Consider the following 26,640-nt stretch of genomic DNA (forward strand, 5'->3'; position numbering starts at 1 on the left):
ATGTCACTCAAGTTACATATTTTCAAATGGTGATTACTAAAGAATGGAATAAGGTAGAAACATACTTTTCTCTTCTAATGAAAGAATGGAATCTTTTATTTGGTATGGCAGTAAAAGAGTTAAAATGTCAGCAATTCAGCTTACAAGAACTTCTCCCAACATACAAGAGGCCTTTCGGTGTGTGCTTGCAAAATGTAATGCTCTTTAAAAATAAATAAAACCAGCAAGTCCAACCCAATCCAAAAAAGTTGCAGCAGTCTGTTCCTCATGCTAGAAAATGTGCACAATAACAAAGAGAAAAAGCAATCCGCAATGTTTGCGCAACACTGAAGATAAAGCTTTAAATTGGCAAAAGTCAAATTGTTTTTGAGTAATGAAACAGATGTCAGAACCACTGATAAATGTGGGTGAATACTCCTGCTGAAGTCCAATATAATCAAATTATATAATTAATAATCTCTGCCAGGTTAGCTTATTGTGCTGTCTCATGTGTGTTAAACATAATTGTGGATGTATGTGCCTCGTTTTATGTTATTTTCTATATTTGTAATTGTGTAATTGTTACATAATACTTGAATTTGCACATTGTTGTTGTATATTTTTATATATGGCATTCATGCACAATATAAAGTTACTCAACAGCCTGATGACTTAATTATTTGGAGGACTACTTTTTACTCCTTGAGTCTAAAGTCATGGTACATTTTTGGCTAATCTAACCAAGTATGCTTGAATAGTCAAAATATTTTTTGTAGTAATGTCCCTTTAGGCTATGTAGATTTGATTTGACCAATATCAACCACATGTAGAAATCATAAAACATATTATAATGGTGACTTGACTCAAAGGCAAAACATAAAGTGAAGCCATCAGCATAAACCTCATGAGAAAATTCACACAACCATACAAAGGTTAGCAATTTGATCAGTCAGCAAACACAGAGTAGTTTTCTTACTTGAAAATCTCTTAATTGTTTATGTTCCACATTATTATTGCAAACACTATGAGACTAGCATATAAGAGCATAGTATCAAAGATGAGATCATGGATGTAAAAGTCAATTAGTGTCCAATCAGATTGCCGTATTGTGCTCACAACCCCAGGGAGCATAATTGGATGACATTTGGAGATTGCTATGATATGCTGTGATGTATGAACAAGTCCTCAATTTATTATTTAATTAATTTATTTATTTATCATTTCAGATTGGTAACAGAATTTCTGAACATTCCAATCGTATTTCAAGTGCTCAAAAGTGCTGCCATGCAACAAGCAGAAAGAAGCGTTTATTACCACCACAAAGCAGCGGCCCAGTAATGATCTCACACAAACAATATGATTAGTGAAGCACAAAATCAATTAATGCAGCGGCAGAATCAATAGGTGTCTCTCAGCATATATGTCCTGCAGTTAATTAATAAACAATAAAGACATTAAGCAACAGAGCGTCAGACTGTGGCAACGACTGTCATCAGTCATGACGTGTGTACTGATGGCATCAGCAGGAAAGCGACGGCAAAACACTGACAGATATAAATGAGGGCCCGGTGAAATACGGAATACACCCACAGGCTAAGATGCTGTGACAATGTACACACACATCCAAGGGCGTGAGCATGCATAAACTCACAAAAGCGCTCATGCGTAAGATTTTCAATGCTTGGAAAAATCCTTTCAACTCTCCTCTATTTTTCGGCTAAGCATCTATAATATAATGCTAATTTCAACAATTACAACTAATTTGGACTTGTTACTATCAATTTGGAACAAGCCCAGGGTTTGATGAGGCCTGAGTTGTGTTGGAAAATGGCCCACAGTGTTTTGCTGTACATGCAGACACAATAAAGATGACTCTGTCCTGTTCTATTAGAAATCTATCAAACAGTTTTCCTTCCAAATGTAATAATGTTCAGTATTGGCTGACATATAGAATAATATATCATTAGTCACAATATGGATTTTATCACTGATCACAGAGTTTGAAAAAACAAAACAAAACAAAACAAAACAAAACAAAACAAAACAAACGATAACCAATCACCGATTCAAGCAAAAGATGGACCAATATGTCTATTTAAACTTTTATAACTTGTTCAATTGGACAAATTAAGACATTACAGCTGATCATCGATTTTGCAAAGCAAAAAAAAAAATAAAATAAAAAAATAAAAAGCAAAATATCAGCCGATCCTGATCCGGGGGTTTATAATATTATAATAATATTTCAAAGACCTCTCAGTTTGAAATAGTGTAGTTCTACAACACCTTAGATTAGCACCAGGGAAAAAAATAAAAATAAAAATCAACATGTATACACATTTGCATCCTAAAATAACTGCCTAAATCATTTTGATTTATTTATTTCGCAGAAAACACGAAAAACTGAGCCAAATTCTGATTATATGAAATGTATTAATAATTTAATAATGAAAAACTGAGCCAAATTCTGATTATATGAAATGTATTAATAATTTCATTTCAGGGGTAAAACTGAATGGTCGGTTTAACTAAAGATGTAGATTTTAGCAGGGTTGGTTAGCATCCTGAGATGTTTAAGCCATAAATAAATAAAATAAATAAATAAATAAATAAATAAATAAATGTTATATGTCATTATTGTAAGACGGTGACAACATGATAAAATGTACTGGTATCTGGGAATTTATGCAATTAAGAAAAATCCCGAGAATCATGCTCTCTTGTATTTTTTTTGTTTATGCGTATTGTTAGCCTGCTAGCTAGTTAAAAAAAAAAAGTTAAAGTTAAAATTCCACATTTTGGAAAAACGAGGAAAACAATATTTTTCAACAAGCACATTTTTATTTTTCTTAATTGATTCCATAACAGTGAAGTTTAAAATGACTTTCGAAATGTTGAGCTAATGATGTCCAAATGGTCTAGCTGACAAAACAGTGAAAACATAAAAATAAAGAACATTTTTTAAATTGACACCTCTCCTTATAAAATCAAGTTTAAAATATCTTTTTAAAAGCATAAACTTTTGATAGAACTCTTCCATTTGATTTCATCAGTGCAAGTGTACCTAATGAAGTGTCTGGACAGACACATTTGAGACATTTGCCAGCATGCGTTTAAATGAACTCTGTGACATAACTTGAAGCAGACAGCTGACCCGCTTGTCACACAGCTGACATTTGGAACATAACTCTAGACGGCGGATGTATTTGTATTAGGTTTATGGCAAGTGTTACACCCCAGCTTTCCGGTTAATTCAATAACCCGTGACGACAGCGATAACTGCCCGGCACATTTTTTTTTTTTTTAAATATCGTAATCTGAGTCGTGATACGTGGGAGTTTAAAAGATTCTTCCGCTTACCTTTCGCTGTGACTACACTGCTTCCGTATTTATTCTGGCTGTGGTGCTTGACATCATTCAAATTCTTTCTCACCTCAATCATGTGATACAGCGCCAACCTGCCGTCTTCTAGTCTCAATAGTGGGGAAACAACGAGATTTCTATCTGTAACACTATTACCAGCTGTAATAGAGTTAGAGTTGCCTCAGTGAATGTGGGTAAGGTAGCGGAGAACTTTATTAAGTTTATGACCTTTTGCTTTTCTACTTATTCTACTACTACCGATACAAGACGGCCTTCAGGCCGCAGCGAGGGGAAGGTTTCAGCTAAGAAAGGAAAAGTTCAAGAAGGCCCACTCATCCAAGTTCCACTTCACCAAAGTGTTATCTATCAGGACATGGGGCATTTGTTATTTATTTATTTTCTCAAATGTTGACTGGAGTGGTTTTCAGTGTGGCACTGTGCAGCTGATTACAGGGAGAGTCTTAATCAGGTGGCGCAGTCTGCTCGGGGCCCGAGGGGCTCGCCGTGTGCTACATCCTGTCAGACTGCGCAGAGAAACAATCAATCATCAGGAGAGCTCCGAGACAGAGGAGGCTGGGAGGATGGGAGAAATGAAGAGAAAGGTGGTTAGAAAGGGGGGGCAAAGGAGCACGGGTAGCAGAAGAGAGGGAGGAAATGCGGATTTAAGCTAAGCAGATGAGAAGAGACACAAGGCTGAAGACTGAAACTAACTCAGAGTTATAAAGCTGCTGGAGAGACTATTAAGAATTCGACCAGTCGAGCTAGACAACAAATGGCGGCCATTTCAAAGCTCATAAGAAGTCACTACAACACTTTTCATTGCTAACCTTCACCTAAATGTTCCTTTTACCATGCTGGCAAGACATCTTCCTCACGGTAGCATTGTAAAAGAAATCTTTTTTTGGCGCTCACTTCAGACGAGCCCACGGATAAACAGGAGGAAAAAGAATTGAGAGTTGGGTCGGCGTTTTACACCGGCTGGGCTCTGTCTGAGTCCTGTGTAATGATGCGGCTCTTTAGAGAACGTCAAAAATGAAAGGCCAGAACAATCCTCCGTGGCAGGTGGGATCCTTTATATCTAACAGAGCACTGAGCCAACGCACGCACACACATACAAGTATAATGATGGCTATTTGCATTGTAGAAGGCTATGTACAGACTTCCACAAGGATTCCTTGTTCTGTCCACGTGAAGAAGAGGAGTTAAAACGGACAAAGAGCAGATCCCATCAAGGTGATTTATCAAATTTAAAAAGATGTGCTTTCTTGGCACACCATGAGGGATATTAAGTGCTCGGAGGGAGGGATCGCACACAAAACCTTTTAATCTTGATTCTGGAAAAATAGATCTCCTCCAACTCCCCAAGAAATGGGAGACGTCTGTGGATATTTATGTGCGAGAGCATGAGACAGCCTTAATGATATGAAAAGAAAACTGGAATCTGCCGCAGTACTGGAAGAGCCAAAAAGTGGAGAGGGTTTGTCTTACCTCTTGGCCCATCCCACAAGTGAAGACATTCTCGCCATCTGAAAAAAGCAAGAGAGGAAAAACAGCACAGTCAGCTAAAAGTGGATCAACAATGTAAGAGAAGTGACACAAACAAGGATCAGGCTAAAATGGGGGGGAAAAAAACTGAAGGGAGGGAGGGAGTGGAAATCCACATCTGACAAAAGGGGCTCAAGTATCATACATCAAGCACTTGTTACCTCTCCCGGTGCTTGTGATTGCACATGACTGCAAACAAGTCAGTGATAAAAATCTGAAGAAAGATGAGAGCGATCAGGCCGACTTTAAAGACCATCAATCACGGCCCTGTAAGCTCCAATATTATTAGTTCAAGTAAAGCTGCACTCTTCCATTTTATGGACATCATAAAGGACTTTGGTGTAGGCGGGGGGCAGGCGGGAAGGAGATCCCCTAGTGTTTTAACTAGGACTGGGATGGATGTGTTTGCAAAAGCAGACTGGATGGATGGACAGCGCTAATGTAGTAACCCGAAAAGAACACACCTCTGCGGGGGAAGGAATGTGTGACAGGAGTGGAAGGTCCCACTTCCAAGATGGAAGCAAAACTGTATAGTGAAAAAGACTCTGGTCTGTAGTTTTTGCGTATGTAAGGTGGTCTGACAACATGTGAAGACCTTGGGGAAAAATAAGTTGTTACCTTAGTACATGGACTAAAGGAATTTAGTTGGAATTTGCACCAATGATGTAATGGGATTAATATGAAAGTGAGGTAGTGTATTTCTGAGCTATAAAAACCTTCATTCTGATAAATATGGGAAAAAAATAATGCATTAAAAGTCTGATGTTTGGAGACCCTTATGGCGAATTGCCACTTCAGAGTGATCCTTTTATTAATTAAAAAAAAAAAACAAAAAAAAAAAACAGAGGAAAAAAAGATGTATATTTTATCAAACCCAATAATTTCATAAAAAAAGATGGAAAAGATAAAAATCCAAAATATGTATATAAAAAAAATGTATTTAAAAAAATTGTGAATATACTAATCTGCGGGTGTTCAACCGTGAATATGCAGAGACTGACTGTAGTCAAAAGTTGTAATATCACCATTTCCCCCTAGATGGCAGACATTTCTTACTTGAGCTTACACTGGGTTTTTACTTCCTTACATTTGGAATATGCAGGACAAACATTACCTCAATAATATTCAAATTTTTAGTTTACATTTATGAACAATGTACAAGTGTTTGTACATTATGTACAATGTACAGTTGTTACACTTGCAGGGGAGGGATTAAAAAAAAACACATCCACAATTTTTGCCTTGTTTTTTTTTTTTTTTTTTTTTTTTTAAACGTTCTAATGAGCATGTCAGGATAGAAGTGGGCGACGGGAAATCCCCCACTTCTTTCTCAGCACGACAGCTTCTACTGTGATACTGACCATGATGGTGTAAGCATGAGTCCCATTTTGAAATGTGTTTTCGGTCTCCTGAACATTGTTGCGTAAATGATCAACTACAAAGACTGTGTTTAGAAAACTGTTACATAAACATCCTGTATAATGTCTGCAGTTACCTTGATCAACTTAATTAACACTTGTTGTTACCTCTGAAAGACAACTCTGACCGTTTTCTGATTCATGTATCCCCCCCACAACTTTCTCTCTGCCGGCCCACCACTGAGGACATAAAGGCGAGCGTGAAGTCCATCACTGGCTGCTGAATAGCTGCCCTTTGTGCCTCTGAACGTCATTCACCATCTGAAAGGACCCCGAGTGCTGCCATAGCATCTCTGTGCACTGCCTGCTTTAAAAGAGCGAATGCCCACTGAGATGTGGCTGAGAACCTTCACCTAGTACATCAAAAATGAACGCCTACAACCTCATTTGCCAAGAAAACCTGACAATTGTTATAGTTTCATTTGACCTTTCCTACATTTTACTGGTGACAGGGGACGGTTGCTGAGAGCATCAACAACACGGCCATCTTTTACCTTGTGATTCTCTATCAAGTCCCAGAGGCCTTGGCTTGGTTTGTTAGGCCTGACAGTGGCACACCAGTGAACAAAAGGACTGCAGGGTTTAGGGCTGCCCTGGAATGTCAGCGGGTTCACATTTCACATGCAGATGCGTGACCCCTGAGCCCTTTAGAGGGAAGGTGTGCTTTAACCTCGCCGAGGAGGAGGAGGAGGAGGAGGAGGGGGAGAAAGGGGGGATCAAGAGGCACTTTAAGGGGAGCCTGAAATGGGGGAGGGGTAAAAAATAAGTTTGCACTGCTTGCTTTTACTCCTCCGATGCAAAAGTTTCTCGGCGCGTCTCTGTAGCGCTCCCAAAGCTCTGCTGAATGGTGTTAAAGCTCACTTAAAGAATAGCATAATTGTCGATATCCAGAAAACTCGTCAGAGCTCGCTCCTTTATGTGTGGTCTGTGATGCGCCCCCACTTTTCCCCGACTTCCAAATACATAAAAGCATTAACTTTTTAAGTGCACACTTAGGGTTTTTCCCAAATGGTTGAAAAAGCACAATGGGAGGGGTTATGTAAGGCAAAAGAACTGTGAGCTCCACAAAAGAAACCAAAGTTACTGTCATATGCTCTCTGTAGGCCCAAGCAGGCACAGTTTCAACTCAAGGGCTTCACACTCCTTTAACATATTCTCCTTCCCTCGCTCTTCTCCGAGCGTGCTCTATCCTTGTTCTCCGGCTCCCACTTAACTTTGTTTCTGATAGCTCGAACATCAAAGGTAACAAGACCTTCTGCGAATGCCGAAAAACTGCATGCACATTTGTTTGTTTTGACCTCGCCCCTTTTGCCCTTTTTGTAAAGCTATGAAGCTCCAACCAGCAATAGGATAGAAACCAGTTCGGGGGCGGGCTTTCTTTTTCTATTTCATTTCTTCAATATGGTGAGTTGAATCGCTGACATGGTGGATAAAACTTTAGGGTGTTTTTTTTTTATTCAATACATGTATTCCATTTCAAATGGCACTTCCAATGCTGTCATTTTGGAATGCGAATGAACAAATGTAGTAAATTTGGCTTCCACGATGTACTATGGAAATGTGGTAATGCCACTGTGGAGTAAACGTTTTTGACTGGTAAATACATTTGAACGTTTAAATGTATTTGCAAGTATGTTTGAATGTACTTGTAGATTAAACGCTAAAACTTAGCATTTTTTTCCTGCTACAGGATATTGACTTGCACACGTAAAAAACAAACAAAAAAGCAATTTCTTAAGCATTTGGCCTTCATTATACCAAAACGTTAGAAAATGAAGTAAACAATCATTGTTTATTCATAATTTTATGATTATTATAGTGCATGATTTCCATTTTGCATCATTTTCCCATAATGCTACAGTATATCCACATGCGCAAGTCCATGCCCGTGTGAAAAAATGCTATGTTTTTAGCATTTAGTGTACAAGTACGTTCGAACGTATTTGCAAGTACGCTCGTATTTTGGGTGTGTTCGTAAATACACTCTCAGTACACACTGATTCACTCTGACCGTTCGGAAACTCAGTGTGTTGCTCGAAATGTACTGTTCGGAAATTCATAGTGCACCAAAAACGGACTGCCAGTGCATGCACTAGATACTCCGACTGGGGACATGGTATGCCAGTGGTGGTGGAAACGTCTTTTATAGTGATAAAATAATGAAGTGAAATTGAAATGGCACCAAATTAATTTGGGCATTTACTGGAAGATAGTCAATTTTGTTCATGCAATAATAAACACCTTTATATTACATTTATTATATTTCTGTCATCAAAACATCACTGATGATTATGCATTTGCTCTTTTATTTAATGAAATATGACAGCCTGCTGAGATTCAGCTACTGTACATTTATTGTAAATGAATTTAAATTGGTTGTGTTTGTGTGTGCTGTCAACACTGCATGTAAGGATGCTCTGCATTTAGCAGATCTGCCATCTAATAGTTGAGACATCTATAGCATCCACAGGAAGGCCAGGGGAGCAAGGGAGCAATCCATAGACCTGCGTAGCCATGGCAACTAAACAAGGAATAGGCTAGATGTCAGGCCAGCATGGCTAAATTACCCATTAGAGAAAGCAGGGAGGGGAGAAAGGGAATACTGGTCAGGGCACAAGAGGCTAATGGGGAGATAAGATGGCCAACATATAGATGACACGCATACACGCACACACACAGAAATGTGTGCTGACGCTACAGATAAGAGACATACAAAAAAAGAAATAAAATAAAGCAGGTAACCTTTGTACACATGCAGTTATATGCTGTTAAGCAACACAATGAATAAAAAAATGTGCAGACAAGAATACAAAGGATGTAAAGTGAAGACAAAATGGTTTTAATAAAGACCCCCTCTCGGAGAGGTTGCTGGTGAATGTGAGGAAGATGTATTTATAGGAAACCTCCCGTGAGATCATCTGTGCTCAGTCTCATAGTCATGCATGAGTGTGTGTGTATGAGTGCACATATGGTAGAAATAATGCATTATTGTCTTCTTCCTACAGTATGCTGCACAACAGAAGACTTTATGCAGGTATGAAAAGGGAAAATAAACACAGGTAATCATCTAATTAAAACTCCAACTTACAAACATTCACAGATACAAATGCTGATATACATAAATGTCATAAAATGCTGCATTCTGCTCGCAAGTTTATATAAGTGCGCGCCATTTCATACATTACGGTACCGTAGTACCACTTTCTGCCACAAGCCCGCCAAGGAGCACAACTGCATAGGCGCATCTCATCTCATCTCATCTCATCTCATCTCATCTCATCTCATCTCATCTCATCTCATCTCATCTCATCTCACTCTCTCTCTCTCTCTCTCTCTCTCTCTCTCTCTCTCTCTCTCTCTCTCTCTCTCTCTCTCTCTCAAAGTAAACTTTATGCAAGTAAACTTTAGTGAGCATGGCTGATAAAGTAAAGGCTAATGATAGTATTGGTGTTTGCAAAAAAACACAAACCATGTGATATACTGGTGGTGAGAAGCAACGCCAGGCAAATCACCATGGAAACGAAAATTGCCAAGTTGGACGTTGGACAGGACATGGCTGATGTTACACGCACCAACTCCGAACTCGAATGATTACTTGACTGGAAATAACGTGAGGGATTTGTCGTAACTTGGAAATACGCACATTATGGAGTAATGCTTTACTTCTTTCCTGGCATCAATCCACGCAACACATGCAGCAAGCAGCCTTGCACAAACAGAGTCAAGCAGTCGCGCTCCTGCTGACTTTAATGCTGCACATTCATTTGCATGCGCCATAATTAGCGTCAGGCACACAGAGGCTGGTCCTGGGGGAGCGCTGTGATAACCGCTTCCCCTTCTATTAGGGCACTCATTCCAAGAGTGTCAGACATTGCACATCTTCATCGCGGGGCCTGCAGCACAGCAGCGATGTAGCTACCGTTGAAACAGGCAAGACGATGGGGACAAGGAGGCTGCAGGGAAGGTTCGATGGAGACTCAATAGAGGACATGCGGAGAGAAAAGAAAGTGAGAAGTAAAGGAAAGAAAGAAAGAAAGAAAGAAAGAAAGAAAGAAAGAAAGAAAGAAAGAAAAAAGAGGAAAGGGGACAAAGCGAGCTAGATATGGCAAAGGTGGTTGCACATTGTGGAGCAGATAGAAAGAAGGACAGACTGGACGGAGGTAATGAATGCAGTTATTAAATTGTTTTAGCTGCAAAGAGGTCTATTCTTGCGCTATTATAAAGGAAACAATTTATCCCCACTGATCAGCCCTGTCGCCTTTCTCCTCGCTCTCTTTGATCTGCCAGCATATTGCCTTGATGTGTCCCATTCAATAGCGAATCTGGGGCAATTTTAATGCTTTTGTACCTCGCCACCGCTCCACTTCTCCCTCCCTGTTTAAAAATAGCTGTTAATTATAAGTGCAGTTTAAATGTCTCTAGTGACCCAGAAATGCAGGTTGGAGCCAGAAGAAGGGCCCGAGCATCTCCAAGTTGAAACAAGTCGGAGACCTTATTCTTGTTCCGCCCTTCGCCATGCATTCTTCAATCTCGCCGTTCACCCCCCCCCCACCACCACACCAAATTCCTTTGTCTTCTCTTTTCTCCCCTCCTCCTATGATTCTACTTCGCCATCGCCTTCGTGTTCCTGCACTTCTCTTTATCTCCATCTCTTCCTCCTCTGTGCCGTTTGTTGAGCTCGATGATGAGGGATTTGGCACTTTCTCTCCAACACACCAGAGAACTGCAGCAAGACGTCGGAGACCACGACTGTGAAACCGCTTCCGTCTGCGCGCGTGTGTGTCTTTGTATCTCTCCCCGCAACTTCCTCCTCTCATGGAGCCACAGGAGTGGGATGTTGAAAGGGAAGGCGTGTGAAGGTGTGCTAGGTAGCGGGGTGCGATGCAGAGGCGCTGCTATATACCTTTGGGGAAGCGAAAGGACTGTGCGGGGACCCGAGGTGTGCACCTGGGGGTGGTGGGGGGGCAGCGTTATAAATAAGGCATTAGACTCTTGAAGGGAACAAAGATGTGAGGGGCTGTCTCTGCAGCTCTCTTTCTCCCCACTAACTCTAACTAACAGTTAACCCGCAGGCATGTACATGTACTGCTTTCATCGCTGAGGGGGTACATGTAACACTACAAAAAAGAGGAAAACTATGGGACTTTCTTTTGTCAAAATCTGGGCATTTTCTTTTTACTTGCTGTGGTGATAAATGGATGATAATGTTAAATTGCTGTCCAACGCGCAAATCTTCTAATTCTTGGTTTGTATCCCTCTAGCAATGATCATCTGTTTTAAGCAAAAAAAAAAAAAAAAGAAGACAAAACTCAGTGGATAGTTGAATTAAGGTCAGCATGACATAATCAAACCTGCACTTTTATTCTCAGTTAAAAGTAAAATGCCACTATAATGTGTTGGCAAAAGTTTGTCTCAGTTTGGTTTCTTTTCACACAGTAAAAGAGCAAATCAAACAAGCATTTGAGATCACCATCTTATTGGCGCGACAATGTAAAAAGAAAGGAAAACAGAAAGGTTTGACGTCCGGACTGTGTTAATAACTTACACTTTGACAATCACATTTGACATATAGTACAGGCGAAACGTTTGGACACACCTTCTCATGTTCTTTATTTTCATGACTATTTACATTGTAGATTCTCACTGAAGGCATCAAAGCTATGAATGAACACATGTGGAGTTAGGTACTTAAAAAGAGGCAAAATAAATCAAAACATGTTTATATTCTAGTTTCTTCAAGAGTCACTCTTTGCTGTGATTATTATTATTATTTTTTTGCACACACTTGGCATTCCCTCGATGAGCTTCAAGAGAGACCTGAAATGGTTTTAAAATGGTATTGAAGGAGTTCCCAGAGGTGAGAATGGCAAGAGTGTACAAAGCAGTAATCAGAGCAAAGGGTGGCTAATTTGAAGAAACTAGAATCTAAAACATGTTTTCAGTTATTTCACTTTTTTTTTTTTTTTTTAAAGTACGTAAGACCGAGGGTTCATTCTTAGTTATGATGCCTTCAGTGAAAATCTACATTGTAAATCATCATGAGAATAAAGCAAACATTGAATGAGATGTGTGTGTGTCCAAACTTTTAGTCTGTCTGTATATGTGCCATTCAATTAATTATACTAAGGAAGTTGTAGTAATGCGGTGTCATATTATGACATGATAGCGTACAAGAAACATATTGGTGTCCCGACAGAGCATGCTCAGTCGTCGTATGATAACGTCCTTAATCCCAACAAGTAAATTACTCCACCTCCTCTAAATGCGAGTACTCTGTCATTTTTATCCATTCACAAGTTAGTGGTCTTCAATTCTTCAAAATGATCTGGATCTGCTCTCTGTAACTACCGCAGTACAGAACGTTTTGTGGAAACCAATACTAGATTTAGCAAATATACAAATCACCCATAATGCCGTGTGGTCACTCATGCAATGCATAGCGATGGCCCTTGTTGTGGCCTGGCAATAAAAATGAGCACAATGAGATGTGCTGACACAGCGCTGAGTGAGTGGGGTTCGACTCACTGGTGGCAACCAAGCGCAAGGTGCATAAATGACAACAATGTAACATTGGCAGCATTGACAGAGCTCATAAAACAAGCGCTAATGCTATTCTCAGAGAGAGAGAGAGAGAGAGAGAGAGAGAGAGAGAGAGAGAGAGAGAGAGAGAGAGAGAGAGAGAGAGAGAGATGAGAGATGATATATATGTGAGATATGATAAAATAAATGTGCTATCTACTAGCAATTTGGGATCTAACTTTAGACATTATTACGAAATGAAGGATTCACACAGTATCTGGAAATCTTTTGCAATGTATTTATTAATACTACATATTATATTGTGCATAAAACTAAACAATCACACATTCATTTACAACTTTGTTAAGAAAGACACACATTTGAAAATCAAATTTTGGTGACCTCAAAAGTGAAACAAATGGCAAAGTGAAAGAATTTAAGATGACTTTGTGATGATGAGATAAGCGGTAACGACCTTGATAAGAGACCAGGGACGTGGACGGCCTGAGGAGAAGACGTGAAGCGTTGCCGTGACAGCAATGTGGTAGTGCTGGTGACAAGAAGAGATGAAGAGGCCGCACTTCTTGGCTGGTGTTACACACTAGCACTGTTGTATGCCATGGGAATCAAGGGGTATTTGTGTGTGCGTGTGTACTGAGCGAGGCACGAAGGCGTCCCAGCTGAGGCCTTGCATGTTGACAGCGGCAGATAGGAATCTAATGAGATAAGGAACGTATGCAAATGAACCTGGCCACAGTTCACCCTAATCAGCTTAACGCCCAGATAGATATCAGCTTTCTGTCACACGCGCAGTTTCACACACAGAATTTAAAACAATCAGTGCTGGATTTTTCATGCTACGTATAAACACAAAGCACATCAACAGAACTATTCACACACACAGATTAAGTCATACTAAGGTAAAATGACATGCATAATTGCATATGAAATCAACATTTTTGACATGGATATATGTACAGAGCATTTTCGTTATGATTCTAACAGTGCAAGATACAAAATATCAAACATGCTTTCTGAATCCCTTTTTGTCATCTTCTTGAGGTTGAAGACAAAGACAAAAATGCAGACAGTGGCTTGAAACAGAGAGCACCTTGCTCTAACTATTTTGGTTGATTGTGGTGTGTTGGCGCCCATCTTTTCTGGCTCATGTCCCACATAGCATTCATCTAATGAAAACCTGGCTGACTGGCATGCTGGCTGTCTCATCACAAGTCGTTGCCAAAGGTTCCTCTTCCCCGCATCAAAGTCACTCTGCTGTTATGTAGCTTTTATCAATGGCCAAAAGAAAGCAAATAACTTCACTTAAAATTAGAAAGAACCAACAAGACGAAAAGATGAAGCAAGGACGGTTATACTTTAGGGAACTTAATGTGGTAACAACCTGACAAAGGATTATTATTACTACTATTATGACTGAAAATATTCTCTCTCTCTCTCTCTCTCTCTCTCTCTCTCAGTACTGTCAAACTTAAAGCATTAACTCATTGATTAATCATAAAAAAATATTGCATCTATCATGACTCAATGCCGATAATCACGCTATTAATTTTGCCTCAGATTATCCTTTAGCAATAAACTACATGCGTTAAAGCATTGCATTTAATAAATTTTGCGTAAGACATTGAGAATATTTGTTCATGTCAAACTATTGGGGTTAATTTTTTTTTCCATTTTAAATGATGCAAGCAATTAACTGAATAGAAAAATTGTTCTTATTGCTGCTGGACATGTAAATTTCCCAGAAGGAGCCAATCAATCAATAAAGTCAAGTCTAAGTCTAAGAAGAGGATGAGAGTGCGCAGTGAATTAAGCGATTAATCGTGATTAATCAAAATTCTAAGATGTGATTAATATGATTAAAAAAATGTAATCGTTTGACAGCTCGGTCTACTTTTTTCTAATATTGCGAAACATACGTATGTCAGCACAGACGAGTTCCACAATGAGGATGACTTTCACCCAGCTCCTGCCCTGTTTCACCCTCTTTGGCTACCCCCTATGGCTCTCACCCCGGTCTCACCCCTCTCAATCTCATCCCTCTCTCATCTCGCTCTCTCAGCCAGCCTCTCATCACTTGTTCATAACTTCATAGCAGTTGGAGGCAGAGTCACAGCTCCCATCAAAGAGACCAAGACTTGATATTTTTAGGCGAGGACTCGCTTTGAGCTGCCGCTCCACTGAGAATAAACCCTGTCCAAACATGAATGCCTTGTTAGACAGAAGAGTGCACGAGATAAACCTCCCCCCTCAAGGGGTTAGCTGCACCATGACTGCACAGAAACTGTACGCAGGCTGTAGATGCCAACACCTTCACTGCCCCCTTGCTGTCCTCTGGATGTGTGTCAACACAGTGAGCAGATTGGGCATGGGCACATGCCAGCATATTTCTGGGAACTGCTCCAAAGAACATATTTGTTGAATAGGGAGGAGAGCGGAAATGGCCTAGCGTGTAAGTTTATAAACGTTGGGTGATGCAAGGGTGACACATGAGGTGGTAAGTTGAGTCACTAGGTGAAGTTGAGGTTGGGGGTATGAGGGGTGAGGGGGGTTTAGGGGGTTTAGGGGGGTGACTTCTGTGTCAGGACTGACTCATCACTTTGGAAAAATGGATACTGTCCAACTGATTAGTATGACTTGCCATGCTGGTGTCTGGAACTCAGACGGTCTGCTGCAAAGATCTTTAACCTTGGTGGTTGACAGGACGAGGTTATGAGCACATGGTGCCAAGGAAGATTTGTAAGGCAAGCTCCTTTTATGCTCTCTGGATCCATTTAGAGAGTGTAGTTTAGTAAAGTAAAAAAGCAGGTCTGAAGACTACAATTTCTAAATGGCTGCACGTAATAATAGGGCTGATGCAAGGTAGCTTCACAGAATATGCATTGAGAACAAGTGACAGGAATAGTTCTGTGAAAATAAAGTGAAAATTGTTTGATGTTTCTATGGTAATAAAAAAAAAAAAAAAAATCAATTTTGAACAGCCACCTAATCTAATTGGTGGTGGACAGAAACTGCTTTAAGAGGTATTTCCCAGTCCGAGTGTGAATGAACTCTGGTGCAGTTTTGCAGAATTATGCAAACACACGGATGGTCCAAATTGAGATTACCCATTCTAGAATTCTATTCTTAATCGGACGCCTAAAAAATAAAATAATGGACCCTAAACCCCATCAATTGGGTCAAAAATTACCCAAATTGGGTTTAAAAAAAAAAAAAAAAAAAAAAAAAAAAAAAAAAAAAACTTTTGGATTATTCGTCTTACCTAAAAAATTGGGTGAACTGAATAACCCACAAAACAATGCCCTAAAACTGTTGTTTCGTTTTTTTTTGTTGTTGTTTGTTTTTCACTTGTAGATTATTCATTTGTTAAATAATTAGACAAGGAAGTTTCTCAGTCAATTAAAATAAAAAAAAAATAAAATAAATTGTTTTTCGAGTGTGTGTACACTATCACAATAACACTACTACACTACACTACACTACATTTTGACCAAATCTTCTCATTTGAATTTTGTACAAAATTGGGTTGAACAGCCAGACAGCTGGGTCGAATTGCTCGAATAGTGGCTCGGTGACTTTTTCATCGTAACTGGGTTATTTTTTACCCAACTGCAAGATGAATTGTCTCGCTATTTGTGAGTTCACAAACTCCCGAGAATTCATCTTGTACCGAGCCCGTTGAGTTCCACCGATCTGAACCACTGGTGGTTCGGACCAATCACAGAGCGACATTGTGTTTGGGGGTGGGACATGCAGCTGTGACAAAGCCAGGAAGCCAGAGGCGACGGTGGGGCGCTTCATGCATTTCTACTTGGAAAGATGTTCGTGCTATTTCCCCGCTTCGACAAGAATACAGACATCATTTTCATCCTTGGCCGTGATTGGTCAAAACAAACACAGACAACGCCGCATCGTCCAATCAGTTTGAAGTATTGTACAGAATGTCCCGCCTTTCCCAAGGAAATCATCGTGGCACAGTCACAGATTGATATTGTGGAAAACTCCCTTGATGGAATTACAATGTCAATCTGGCTATTGTCAGGTTAGGGAAAGGCTGGTCTAAAATATAAAAATAAATAAATAAACAAAATGAAATCAATGTTTAAATTGAAATTTGTTTTCATATTATTGACAGAACTGTGAAGTTACACTCTGGTTACTTGGAAGTGGCGAGGCTTTCTTCCATAGTCCACATTGACCTCTAGCTCTGAAAACTAGCCAACTTGACAAATACCATTGTGAAAAGTATGCTTTGGCTTCATACCTTCACATAGTGCTGCTGTTTATTTCCGAAAGCGAGGTGCATTCAAACACCTTGCAAGGTCAGAAGAGCATCATCAAACAAGCTGCGGGATCACACTTTCTTTAACTGCGCTTTGTCCTCTTCTTTCAAACACATGCACGCTTCCTTAAGACTTCTTTCACAAAACAAATGCACAACAACAAGAAAAACAGAAGTCATAAACACCATCAGGAAATGGCACACGTTGGCACGCAGTTGCTTTCAAAACTCACATGCCTCATAACACACGTGAGCATAGCGTGTGCACGAGTTGGTATGCGGAGGTCATGCATCGCACATAAACTGGAAGCGGCACCTTCATGTAAATTCTTCCCCCTTGACAACTGAGCTTTCTCATAAGCTCCAGCAGTCAGCTGGTTACTGCATTCTCCGAGGGGCAGGCATGACATTATGTTAATATAGGTGGAGACTCTGAAGTGTGTGCAGTGATTTTGTGTAAATGTGTGACGCGTGTGTTTTAAAGGTAATGATGTATGTCAATGGGGAGGGGAACCATTTTCTGTCCATATCATAAAAACACTCAACTGCATGAATTGTGCTGAAAGGCATAACTTTATTTGCATGTGTTTCTCCTTGCTAATGTGTGCGCTTTTATCCATCTGCATCAATCTCTTCCCCAATGAGAGACTACAAATAGACGTGCAAAGCGGCCCAATCCCTGTTGCATACTTGTCTAGGAGGGGGTGGATTATAACAAAATGGACAGCTCCATGACACAGGGATGGTCTTGATACCTCTCTAAGCTTGGTATTTCCTGCCCAATGGGAGCAATAATTAAGCGGGTGCTCGGCGGCCTCAGAGCCCGACTCCCTGAGACCTTTATGAGGCTTTTGCTCGGCTTGGAAACAAGAAGGCTGTTGTAGGAAAGAAAAAAATATATATTTTGCATCGTGACAAAAACAAAAAACATATACAGTCTTGTAAATGCATATCGTCATTTTAAAGCAATTAGTTTTATTACAGTATTACTGTCATAGTTGTAATCCAGGACACTACTACTGAGTTACTTTCATCAAAACTACAGAAAGTAAATTGATGGCCTTCACCAAAACAAAAGATTGCTAAAGTTGTATAATAGGCCTATACTCATCATTGATCTTTTGTACTTTTTCCACAATAAAGAAATAGCTTACTTTTATGGTTGCAGATTAAAATAAAATTAAGATTAAAATAAAATTAAGAAAGTCTGTAATCTTTTGAGTATTGAACTTAATTAATTGAAAATGAAGATGCATTGTACATATACAGCGTGTAATTGTATTTTCTAACGCTGCTAAGCTTTAAGCTTAACTTCAACAACGTATTCGAAACAAACACGGATGTGTGGACTGTCTTATCTGGCCACAGTGAGATCAGCTGATTCGCGAACACTTCAATCTCCGTCTTTCCCTTGACAAATGTTGGGTCTTTTCACTCTAATTCGAAATTGGGGCCGGTTTACAGTGTCCCTCCCACCTGTATTGTTGGAGAGTAATTTAGCATATTTTGATGTTGGCTACAAAAGTTAATCTATTCAAACACTCAAAACCCACCGGAACGAGATAATGTGTAGGCCTACAGCAAGGCGGCCACAGCCGTGTACAGGGGTACGTGATGTCATGTAAAAACTCTATAATACCTTAAAAACACTATAAAATGTAAAAATACACACAGAACTTTTGTTGAAGCAAAAAGTGAACAGACTATTGTGTAATGCGCGATCACTGCAAGTTTCACGTGCATTGTAACTACGATTGTAACTGGTATAAAACTACCAAAACATTATTTGTAACACCTTATGTTACTGTAGTTGCATTCTATTTGTTATGTGTGATTCCAGACACTTCCTATTACAGATCTGCCAGTAATAACATCCACTCAGAGTCAAGCGGTTACTCATGCACTTCTGGCCTTCTTGTACTCTGAAACGCCACTTCTTCTTACCCTTGGCTTTGCTCGTGATGATTCATAGAGAGCCCAACAAGGAGCAGGACTGTGGAGGGCAACAATAAATGTGTTAGTAAACAAGTCCATCAGTTACGATCCCATATCCCGCCTCAGCGCTTAGTTGGCCCCGCCCAACCCAGGAGGGGGTACTTTGTAAGGGAAGGTGGGAATTGTTAGACCACTTGAGCGCCACTTGAGCGTGCAGACAGGAAACAGAAGCAGCAAGACTCCCCTCGAGGAACTTTTTTTGTGTTACTGTACCGTCTGTATTTGAGGTGAATAGTTTACAATCACACACACACTGATTTTTATCAACCTACAGTTGAATTGAAGGAATTGAGCAGAATGACAATTACATGTGAAAATGTCATGTACAGGTAGAGAACAGGGGTTAAGGTGAGACAAAGACTCCCTTCCATCAGTGGACCACATGTCTTTTCAGCGTGGTCTTTGTGTGGCTGTCAACCTGGCATTGGACATGTGTATGTGTGTCGTGCTAAAGAGAGGGGATGGGGCAGGGGGTTCAGGGCAATGTAAGGTAATCCTTTAAGTGGGAGACTTTAACTCTTTGAGAAAGTAAACAGCCGAGCAGTTGAGGGAGTATTGTCATTGGGTAGTGTTACAGAACAGCAAGAGCGCCCTGGGGCACCGAGAGTGCCTGACTTAGGAAAGCCATTTGTGTGCTCTTGTCTTTCTGTCTTTGAGTGGCACAACCCTTGACATCCCACCTTTGTTGTGCAGACAGTTCTTTTTGTGTGGATATTTTACCAGGGCGAGCTCCTTTCACCCTATTACAACGAACGTGAGTGTAAATTTGAATTCATGTTGAGTATAGGGTGACCTGTTTTTTTCAAAATTAAAAACTGGGACACTACAATTTTGCTGAAAATCATATATACAATAAACTCTCATCAGGAACTATTATAGAAATAGTTGCTAATCAAAATAATTGCTAATCGTGACCGGTGATAGTGTTATTACTCTAGCTAACGCTAAATGCTATCTTGGTTGACAGTTCCACAGCGCTAAAAAAGCAATGCACTCACCATTATCCAACTTATTTTGCTCGGTCACTGCAGCTATTGAAAGCAGGATGTACTGTTCCCCTCGCAGTAGTCCCGCATTATAACATTGGAACTATGCCGCCAGAAAAGCTCAGCTTTTAGGACTGACCGGCGAACGCAGCAATAGGCTAGCAGGACTATATTTCCCATGATTCTTAGATATGGAAGCAGAAAGTAGCTCTAGCTAGTTCCGGTATGACAAAAACACACCTGCTGGCGATTAAATACGGATAAGAATGTGACAAGGCGGGGTCAAGTAGGACTCAGACGCAGGCGTAAGGTAGGCCACCAAGGCAGCAGGTTTATTTCCGGCCAACAGAGGTCTCCTCTCAAACTGAGAGGAGAACAGGGAGGGGAAAAAGTGGAGAACAAAAAGCGCTCCACTAGGGAGGAAAAAACAGGCAAAAGGTACTGGGGACAACAGAAAGCGCTCCGCTAGGGAGGAAAAAGGGCACAAGGCAAAAGGGGTAACTAAAGGCGCTCCAAAAGGGAGGAAAAGGCACAAAAACAAGGCAACAACGCTAGGCAACATGAACAAGGACATAAGGACTGTGGGACGCTTCCATGCACTGACGGTGACACTTCGGCAACGGAGGGGAGAATGCAGGTGGCTTTTATTGCTGTAGGTGATTGGTGGCAGGTGGTGATAATCATGGGCGGGGACCGGTAATGAGTGAGCGGCAGGAAGGACAAGTGACCTGGGGTGAGATGAGAGTTGGGAATTCAACGTAAAACAGGAAACAGAAACACAAAAATAAAAGCATGAACCGCCACGCCTGGTGGCGGCGTGACAGTACCCCCCCCTCAACGGCCGGCTCTGGACGGCCCAGGAATGTCAGGGTGCTCTGCGTAAAATTCATCAATCAACGAGGGGTCAACAATGAACCGGGAGGGGACCCATTGTCTCTCCTCCGGGCCGTATCCCTCCCAGTCTACTAGGTATTGTCTTCCGCGGCCCCGATTACGAACATCCAAAAGTTTTCTGACCTTGTAAACGGGGCCGCCTTCAATCATCTCCGGGGGGGGTGGGTCGGGTACGGAGGGCACCAGCGGGCTTTCTTGAACAGGCTTGACTTGGCTGACGTGGAATGTAGGATGAACTCTGAGGGATCGTGGCAGACGGAGTCGAACGGCGGCAGGTCCTATGGACTTGGTTACTGGGAAAGGCCCCACAAATCGCGGGGCCAGCTTTGGACACGGTACCTTGAGTCGGAGGTGTTTGGCCGATAGCCACACCCGCTGGCCTGGGCGGTATTCGGGTGCCGGTCTCCTTTTTCGGTCGGCGGCCCTCTTCACCCGGTCTCCCTGGCGTTGAAGCGCCGTCCGGGCCGCCGACCAGACTTTGTGGCACCGACGGATCATGGCCTGGACCGAGGGGACCGTTGCCTCCTCCTCCAGTTCAGCGAAAAATGGTGGATCGTAGCCGTGGACGCATTTAAATGGGGTGAGACCTGTGGCAGATGTGGGCAATGAGTTGTGCGCAAGTTCGACCCATACCAGATACTTGCTCCAGGCGGTCGGGTTCTGGGAGACAAGGCATCGGAGACCGGTTTCAAGCTGTTGGTTTAGTCGTTCTGCCTGTCCATTGGCCTCAGGGTGGTATCCAGAAGTAAGATTGGCTTTGGCTCCTAGGGCTTTGCAGAACTGTGTCCAGAATCGGGAGACGAACTGTGGTCCACGGTCGGAGACGATGTGCAAGGGAAAACCATAAAATCTGAATATGTGGTGGATCATAACGTCGGCGGTTGCTTTGGCGGTCGGGAGCTTGGACAGTGGAATGAAGTGAACCATCTTGGAGAATCTGTCGACAACTGTGAGAATTGTGGTTTTACCATGGGATGAGGGTAGTCCGGTTACGAAGTCCAATGAGATTTCTGCCCATGGTCTGGATGGGATCGGCAGTGGTTGAAGAAGGCCCATCCGGGACTGAGTTGAGGACTTGTTGCGGGCACAAGTTGGACAGGCAGCGACGTACTCTTTTACGGTGGTTTCCATTGCCGGCCACCAGAATCTCCTGGCAACAGCATACACGGTCCTGCGGACTCCAGGATGACAAAACAGCTGTGAAGTGTGAGCCCAGTGTATCACCTGAGATCGTAGTTCCTCAGGCACGAAGAGTCGACGTGGTGGACAAGACGTGGGGGGAGTGACGTTGCGCAATGCCTCCTTGACATCGTCCTCAATTTGCCATCTCATGGCTCCAACAATGCAATCCCGGGGCAGGATGGTCTCAGGCTCGGCCTCCAATAGCTCGGATTCGTGGATTCTTGACAATGCGTCCGCCTTGACGTTTTTGCTGCCTGGTCTGTAAGTTAACGAGAATACAAAACGGTTAAAAAACAAGGACCACCTGGCCTGTCGGGGATTGAGTCTTTTGGCCTGGCGTAGGTACTCCAAATTTCGGTGATCGGTCCAGATCACAAAAGGCATTTCAGCGCCTTCCAGCCAGTGTCTCCATTCTTCTAGGGCCACTTTTACAGCGAGAAGCTCCCGATCTCCGACTGAGTAATTGCACTCAGCCTTGGATAATTTTCGTGAAAGAAATGCGCAGGGATGTGTCTTGCCGTCCTCTTGACAACGCTGGGACAGCACCGCCCCAATTCCAACACTGGAGGCGTCTACTTCCACCACGAACTGGCGTTTGGGGTCTGGGACTCTGAGAATTGGGGCATTGGTGAAGCGTGCTTTTAAGTCTTTGAATGCCTTTTCGGCTTCCGGGTTCCATGAAAAACGGACTTGTGGGGAGGTCAGGGCGTGTAGAGGAGCGGCAATGGTGCTGAAGCTTCTTATGAATCTGCGGTAGAAGTTGGCGAATCCGAGGAACTGTTGAACCTTCTTCCGGGAGTCTGGCGTGGGCCACTCTCGTACGGCGCTGACCTTGTCCGCGTCCATTTCCACCTTCCCTGGTGACACGATGAATCCCAGGAAGGAGATGGTGTTGACATGAAATAGGCTCTTCTCAGCTTTCACATACAGATTGTGATCCAAAAGACGTTGGAGTACTCGGTTTACGTGGTCTCGATGGCTCATTAGGTCAGGTGAGTAGATCAGAATGTCATCCAAGTAAACGTACACGAAGTGATCTATGAAGTCCTTGAGTACCTCATTTATCATTGCCTGGAAGACGGCGGGAGCATTCGTGAGGCCAAATGGCATGACCAGGTATTCATAATGTCCCCGAGGAGTGTTGAAGCCTGTCTTCCATTCGTCTCCCTCACGGATCCGAATGAGGTGATAGGCGTTCCGCAGATCGAGCTTCGTGAAGATCTTGGCTTGTTGCAGCTGATCGAACACAGAGGACATCAAGGGCAATGGGTACCGGTTCTTGACAGTGATGTCGTTCAAAGGACTGTAATCAATGCAGGGGCGTAGGGATCCATCCTTTTTACTCACAAAGAAAAAGCCTGCTCCTGCAGGCGAGGAAGACGGTCGGATGAGGCCGGCTTTCAAGGAGTCATCGATGTAGTTGTTCATGGCCTGGCGTTCGGGTCCTGAGACTGAGTACAGTCTCCCCTTGGGAATGGTTGAACCGGGAATCAGATCGATCGGGCAGTCATATGGGCGGTGTGGAGGGAGAGTCATGGCTTTGGTCTTGCTGAAGACCTCCCGCAGATGGTGGTAGCAGGAGGGAACAGTGTGCAAGTTCGGGTACTCTTCTTGAGCCGGTGGGACGAGAGTCACCTGGTGAACCTGGGCTGTGGAGTTTCGGAGTGCGGGTTGTTCTGACCCGTGAGAGCTGCAGTCCTTTCCCCACTCCAGAACAACTCCAGTGTTCCAGTCGATTCTGGGGCTATGTAGACACAGCCAAGGGTGTCCCAGCACCAAAGTGGGGGAAGCAGCGTGGAAAACGTGGAAACGGAGAGTCTCGAAGTGAGGTCCGATTCGGACTTCCAGAGGTTCAGTAATATGGGTGATTTTGAAGAGCTCCTTGCCATTCAGCGCTTTAGCCAGGATGGTCGCGGAAAGGGGTTCGGTGGAGCATCGTATTTGCCTTACGAGCTCCCAGTCCATGAGACTTTCGTCGGATCCGGAGTCGATAAGGGCTGACAGAACTGTGGTGACATTGTGGTGAGTTATCTGAATTCGCGTGAGTCTGTGGTTCTTGGCTGGTCGGGGTGACGGAGAACTCACCGGAGGGTTGCCCTTCGTGGTGCAGGCTTCCACCAAGTGTCCAAGACCACCACAATAATAGCAACGGCCCTCTCGGCGTCGGCGCTGTCTCTCCTCCGGCGAAAGCCGAGCCCTTCCCAGTTGCATGGGTTCGTCGCTGGCGAGGTCCACCTCTCCTGGTTCCGGTCGGGAAGGAAAGATGGGTCGCAGCCTTCTGGCCTCCGGTGGCCACGTCCAGGGGGTGGGTTCCTCCCTCCTTCGCTGTCCGCCGATCTTGGCCAGCTCCTGACGGCGATGATCGGTCCGGATGGCGAGGGAAATCAAAGCGTCCAAGTCCGCGGGGAGATCTACGGGAACCAGAAGCTCTTGAATGGCAGGTGAGAGTCCTTTCAAAAAATGGTCGTGAAGTGCGATGGCATTCCAGCCACTGTTTGTTGCCAACGTTCGAAAGCGAACTGCATAGTCGCTGACAGATTCTTTGCCTTGCTGAAGTCGGCTCAGTGCTCGTGCCTTCTCTCGGTCATTGTTTTCTGGATCAAAAACTTGGCGCAAAGCGATTTGAAAGTCCTGTACGCTTTGGCAGACCGAGGAACCCCTGGCCCATTCCGCGGTCGCCCAGGTTTTGGCCCGACCCGTCAGGTGAGACACCATGAAGGCCACTCGGGATCGGGCTGTGGGAAATGCCTGTGGTAACTGTTCATAATGAATGTCGCATTCCGTGAGGAAAGTCTGACAGCGTCCGGGTTCACCGGAGTATCGTTCTGGGGAGGCCAGTCTCAATCCTACCCCGGTGAATGGCGTGGTCGGTACAGAGAACTCAGGGTGAGGAATCTGTCCAGTGGGAGCTGGCGCTCGATGCCGTGAAAGGCTTACCAGCTCGTGGACCTGGCTGGTCAATTCCTCCATCCGGGACAGCATGGTCTGTTGGATCCGGTCCTGGTTGTTGAGCCGGGCCTCCTGGCTCTGCAGTGCGGCCTCGACCGTGCCTGCTGGGTCCATGCTGGCCGAAGTGTACTGACAAGGCGGGGTCAAGTAGGACTCAGACGCAGGCGTAAGGTAGGCCACCAAGGCAGCAGGTTTATTTCCGGCCAACAGAGGTCTCCTCTCAAACTGAGAGGAGAACAGGGAGGGGAAAAAGTGGAGAACAAAAAGCGCTCCGCTAGGGAGGAAAAAGGGCACAAGGCAAAAGGGGTAACTAAAGGCGCTCCAAAAGGGAGGAAAAGGCACAAAAACAAGGCAACAACGCTAGGCAACATGAACAAGGACATAAGGACTGTGGGACGCTTCCATGCACTGACGGTGACACTTCGGCAACGGAGGGGAGAATGCAGGTGGCTTTTATTGCTGTAGGTGATTGGTGGCAGGTGGTGATAATCATGGGCGGGGACCGGTAATGAGTGAGCGGCAGGAAGGACAAGTGACCTGGGGTGAGATGAGAGTTGGGAATTCAACGTAAAACAGGAAACAGAAACACAAAAATAAAAGCATGAACCGCCACGCCTGGTGGCGGCGTGACAGAATGAGAATGTGAAAGTAAAATAGAAAGGAATTTAACACTTAAATTCCTTTTTAGTTGGTTAATTGTATGAATCACTATGACAACTGTGTGATTGACATACACATGGCCCAACAGTTGTCTTGCTGACTGCACTCAAAAAAATTAATGGGTAAAACTGAGACAAAACAATCAAGCTGGCAAAATCTGATGGGAACCAAGACACAATGCTATGGACTGTCCCGTTTAAATCAGAATGCCTGGTCTCCCTAATGTTGAGTGCAGTCTTGAACAGCCGTGCCAGAACACAAGCAGATGCCTCTTCACTGGGCTACCAAATTGAAAATATCACTGATTATGTCCCAATTCACTTACAGGCCACTAACTGATGCATAACACAATCTGTTTATATGTGCATGATTGGGCATGTGTCCTTGAGTATGTCTAAAAATGTGTGTGTTGTGTGTGAGCAGGCATGCGTAGCTGGCGCGTTAGTGTGTCGGGGTTAAGGGGGGAAAAGGATGACCCTGCACAGCTGATGGTCAGCCATGCAGGACAGAACAACACAAGAACACTCTTGTTAACCGGGACATGGAATACCTCCCACCTGTTACCGCCAGAGCCACACACAGGCAGACATATACTTGCACATGAGGAGACACGGGTCGAGCGAGCAATTTTTTTATTTTTTTTTTGTACATGCATCCACCCCATACCAGGTGCTTCCCCGTGATGGCTCATTTGTGTCCACTTCTTCCATCATTTAGCAGCACTGTCATTTATCTCCAAGGCTGTCAGAGGAGTTCTCATCGCTTAGCCTACTTCCTGTCTGCCTAAACAGGCCTCTCAAACTAACATGTTTAGTCTGGAGAGCAGTGGAGAGGATGCAAATGGCACACT

At 43.1% G+C, this 26,640-nt stretch overlaps 1 protein-coding gene across 1 annotated transcript in view; it reads right to left on the bottom strand.

Annotated features, from left to right (window-relative positions):
• LOC144019232 (uncharacterized) overlaps positions 1 to 26,640 on the bottom strand; it is a 231,555-nt gene that overhangs the window by 14,444 nt on the left and 190,471 nt on the right. Inside the window, exon 4 of the mRNA XM_077522163.1 lies at positions 4,831 to 4,868. Coding sequence (XP_077378289.1) covers positions 4,831 to 4,868 — 38 coding nt within the window. The remainder of the gene's footprint in view (positions 1 to 4,830; positions 4,869 to 26,640) is intronic.

The sequence above is a fragment of the Festucalex cinctus genome, chromosome 5 (genome assembly GCF_051991245.1).
Source record: "Festucalex cinctus isolate MCC-2025b chromosome 5, RoL_Fcin_1.0, whole genome shotgun sequence".
Lineage (NCBI taxonomy): Eukaryota > Metazoa > Chordata > Actinopteri > Syngnathiformes > Syngnathidae > Festucalex > Festucalex cinctus.